At 31.7% G+C, this 3,537-nt stretch overlaps 1 protein-coding gene across 1 annotated transcript; it reads left to right on the forward strand.

Annotated features, from left to right (window-relative positions):
* The first annotated feature begins 489 nt into the window (after positions 1 to 489).
* On the forward strand, positions 490 to 2,567 carry LOC109238970 (WAT1-related protein At5g07050-like). Its single transcript, XM_019405466.1, has 6 exons — positions 490 to 827; positions 913 to 1,092; positions 1,199 to 1,448; positions 1,573 to 1,731; positions 1,832 to 1,983; positions 2,078 to 2,567. The coding sequence occupies exons 1-6, from the start codon at positions 622 to 624 to the stop codon at positions 2,232 to 2,234; spliced, it is 1,104 nt and encodes a 367-aa protein (XP_019261011.1). The 5' UTR covers positions 490 to 621; the 3' UTR covers positions 2,235 to 2,567.
* Positions 2,568 to 3,537: the final 970 nt, after the last annotated feature.

A 3,537-nucleotide genomic window follows, 5' to 3' on the forward strand; every position in this document is an offset into this window, starting at 1 on the left:
ATGTTTCTATGTAAATGGGACTAGAACAAAATAATTTTAAATTAAAATTTCTATACTTAATAAACTACATAAAAGTACTAATATTACATTAAGAAGAAGTTTCTCATATCAAAATGATGCAAGAGAATACATTTTAAAATATTAATCACTACTTAGTTTAAATTTTGCAAAACCAAAAATGTTGAGTGTCATGAGATAATGGAGTATTATAGTACTATCCAGTCTTAACTAGATATATATACTTCAACTAAATCCATAAGTGGGTTCCACTTGCAATATATTAAAACAGATCAGAATATTCAATTAGATTCAATAGCAATAGATAGTTAGTGCAAATTACACTCACGTGTGAGTGTGAGATACTCACACGCTTGAAACTCTTACGTAATATATTCTATAAGCTTTTTAATTTATTCCTTCTATTTGGATATAATAGAGACGTCCTTTAGTGCCTTGGCTCATGTTGTCTATAAATATGTTGCATGTCTCACTTCTTTTCCTTAGGAAAAACACAAATCTCCTCTTATTAGAGTGTTTTCCTCGCTTTTCACTTGATCAATTCTTTATTCTCTTCTCTTAAAGACTCAAACATATTCAGCTTAAATAATTACAAAAAAGATAATGGAAGGAAAAGGAGAATGTGGTTGCAGTTTTTACCAAAGGGCTAAGCCTTATATAGCCATGATTTCCTTGCAATTTGGGTATGCAGGGATGAATATTATTACAAAAGTTTCTCTTAATAGGGGAATGAGTCATTATGTTCTGGTTGTGTATAGGAATGCTTTTGCTACTGCAGTTATTGCTCCCTTTGCTCTTATTCTTGAAAGGTAAAATTACCCACAAAAATTAGAATTTTTGAAGTTTTTTGTTACAAGTCTTGAAAAACTGACAAGTCTTTAAATTTGTTGACAGAAAAATTAGGCCAAAGATGTCACTCATGATGTTCATGCATATATTTGTATTGGGTCTTTTGGGGCCAGTGATTGATCAAAATTTTTACTATGCTGGACTCAAATATACATCCCCAACATTTTCTTGTGCTATGAGCAACATGCTTCCTGCTATGACATTTGTCATGGCATTTCTCTGCAGGTACATATATATATTGTTCAGTACGTATTTTATTTTATAACGGTAGTGTCCGGACCAGTTTGTTCTTTTTCGGAAGTTTTGGACTTATTGATAAGGTTTATTTTAGGATGGAGAAAGTTGACATAAAGAAAGTTAGATGCCAAGCAAAAGTGTTGGGAACAATAGTAACAGTAGCTGGAGCCATGTTAATGACATTGTACAAAGGCCATGTTGTTAACTTGTTATGGTCAAATCACTCTATTATTAATTCTAGTGTACAAGAAACCAATGGAGATAATTCTGATAAAGATTGGTTTAAAGGTTCAATTCTCCTCATTTTTGCAACTCTTGCTTGGGCTTCTTTCTTCATTCTTCAGGTGTGTAATTGTACACTTATATATACTTAATTTCCATTTTTTTTCATTTTCTCTTTTCAAGAATTTCCAGAAAAAAGCTTCTTTTTTTTTTGGTTTTCTAAATGGTGATTTAATATTTGTGCAGAATATCACAATGAGGAAATACACAGCTCCACTTTCTCTAACTGCACTTGTTTGCTTTATGGGAACCTTACAATCTATAGCTATCACATTTGTAATGGAGCACAAGCCTTCTGTTTGGACTATTGGTTTTGACATGAATTTATTAGCTGTTGCCTATGCTGTAAGTTTAATTTCTTCTCCTTTCAATTTGGACTACTATTGGTTTTGTCAAAATAATATATAAGAATTAATGATGAATAACAAAAATATTTAATTTTCAGGGAATAGTATCATCAAGTATAGCATACTATGTACAAGGTGTTGTAATGGAGAAAAGAGGACCTGTTTTTGTGACTGCTTTTAGTCCTTTAATGATGATTATTGTTGCTATTATGGGCTCTTTCATTCTTGCTGAAAAAATCTATATTGGAGGGTAATTTTAATATCTCTCAACATCTTAATTACCTTTTCTATGTTTTTTTCCTCAATCTGATATAAACTAAAAACTTTATTTATTTTTGGTTCAGAATTCTTGGTGCAGTGCTGATAGTGGCAGGGCTATACTCAGTTCTATGGGGAAAATACAAGGAGTACAAAGAGAAGGAAATTGAGGAGGCAATAATTCCTGAAGCAGTGAAGGGAGTTAATGGAAATAATCAAATGATGATTTTTGTAGATAATTAATGATATAGAAATGCAAAAAAGTAGTGATGCAAACAAAATCCAAACTCCAATTAATTAGTGTACCAATGCCACAGCCCCTCATGTTAGCTAGGGAAGCACCAAAAGCTTAATTTTTGGTTGAGGAATTATTAGAAGCAAAAAAGATGGGAATTTTTTCCCATTTTTTTTAAAAAAAAAAATCTTTTAGCTGCCTGGTAAATTAAAAAGGCTCTATGTAACTTTTGGTGTAAGCTAGTAATATATTTTTGTATATTTTTTTTCTTGGAGAATATTGAAATAGCATAGAAATGTTCCTATTTTGTACGTACCTCAATGATTATAGAAAATCTTTCATATGTGTTGCCAATTAACTTACTGACGTCCGATTCATATTCCACTCAGTTAGTGGCTGACTGCCTGGCCCTATGATTTTATTTCTAGGACGATAATCTTATACTATAAGAATTTCTTCTTTTAGCAAGCCCTTAACATGATTGCCTAGGCATTTCAACTATTTGATACTAAAATAGAATTTTCTATTTAAATAAAGTTGGTAATTGGATAAGTTGCTTATAACATGTTGTTGTACTTACAAAGCTTATAGTAGATTGATATGCGAATAATTATATTGTAACTTATTGGAATTACGACCTAAATAGCAAATTTTAATTTGATATGTATAGTTCTTTAGTTTTGTGGACTCAATAAGTGTAAGCCAACAGGATATAGTGGATGAGGTTTGGCATGGAGCTTTAAGCTTTTTACATACAGGTTAGAGGTATATGAATAGCCTGTCGACCACGTTTATAAATTGCAATTCGGTTCATGTTTGGTTTTAATTTGATTCATTTTTGGCGGAACGAACGCTGCCAAATTTATTTAAAAAAAAAAAAAAAAAAAAAAAAAAACTCTTATTTAAACCTAGCTAGACCTTTTGGCGAACACAAGAGCGATAAAAATTCAATATTGAATTTATGCCTAGTAAATTGGTACATCCACAAACAACGAATGCAGAATGCTATATTCTTATTGTTAAGAAAATTGATCGAGATTTAGGGTGTGTTTGGTACAAGAAAATGTTTTCCATGAAAAATGTTTTCCTAGAAAATATTTTCATGGAAAATGAGTGATTTAATCACTTATTTTCCCTTGTTTGATTGGTGAGTGAAAAACTTTTTTCGGAAAATATTTTCTATTGTTTGGTTCGAGAGCAGAAAATATTTTTTAACAAAAATATTTTTTTATGCTACTCTCCTCACTCCCCCGCCCCCCTCGCCCAAGTCCCCATGTTTTCTTACTCGCCCCTCCCCCCCCCGACCCCCGT

This window comes from Nicotiana attenuata, unplaced genomic scaffold (genome assembly GCF_001879085.1).
Source record: "Nicotiana attenuata strain UT unplaced genomic scaffold, NIATTr2, whole genome shotgun sequence".
Classification (NCBI taxonomy): Eukaryota; Viridiplantae; Streptophyta; class Magnoliopsida; order Solanales; family Solanaceae; genus Nicotiana; species Nicotiana attenuata.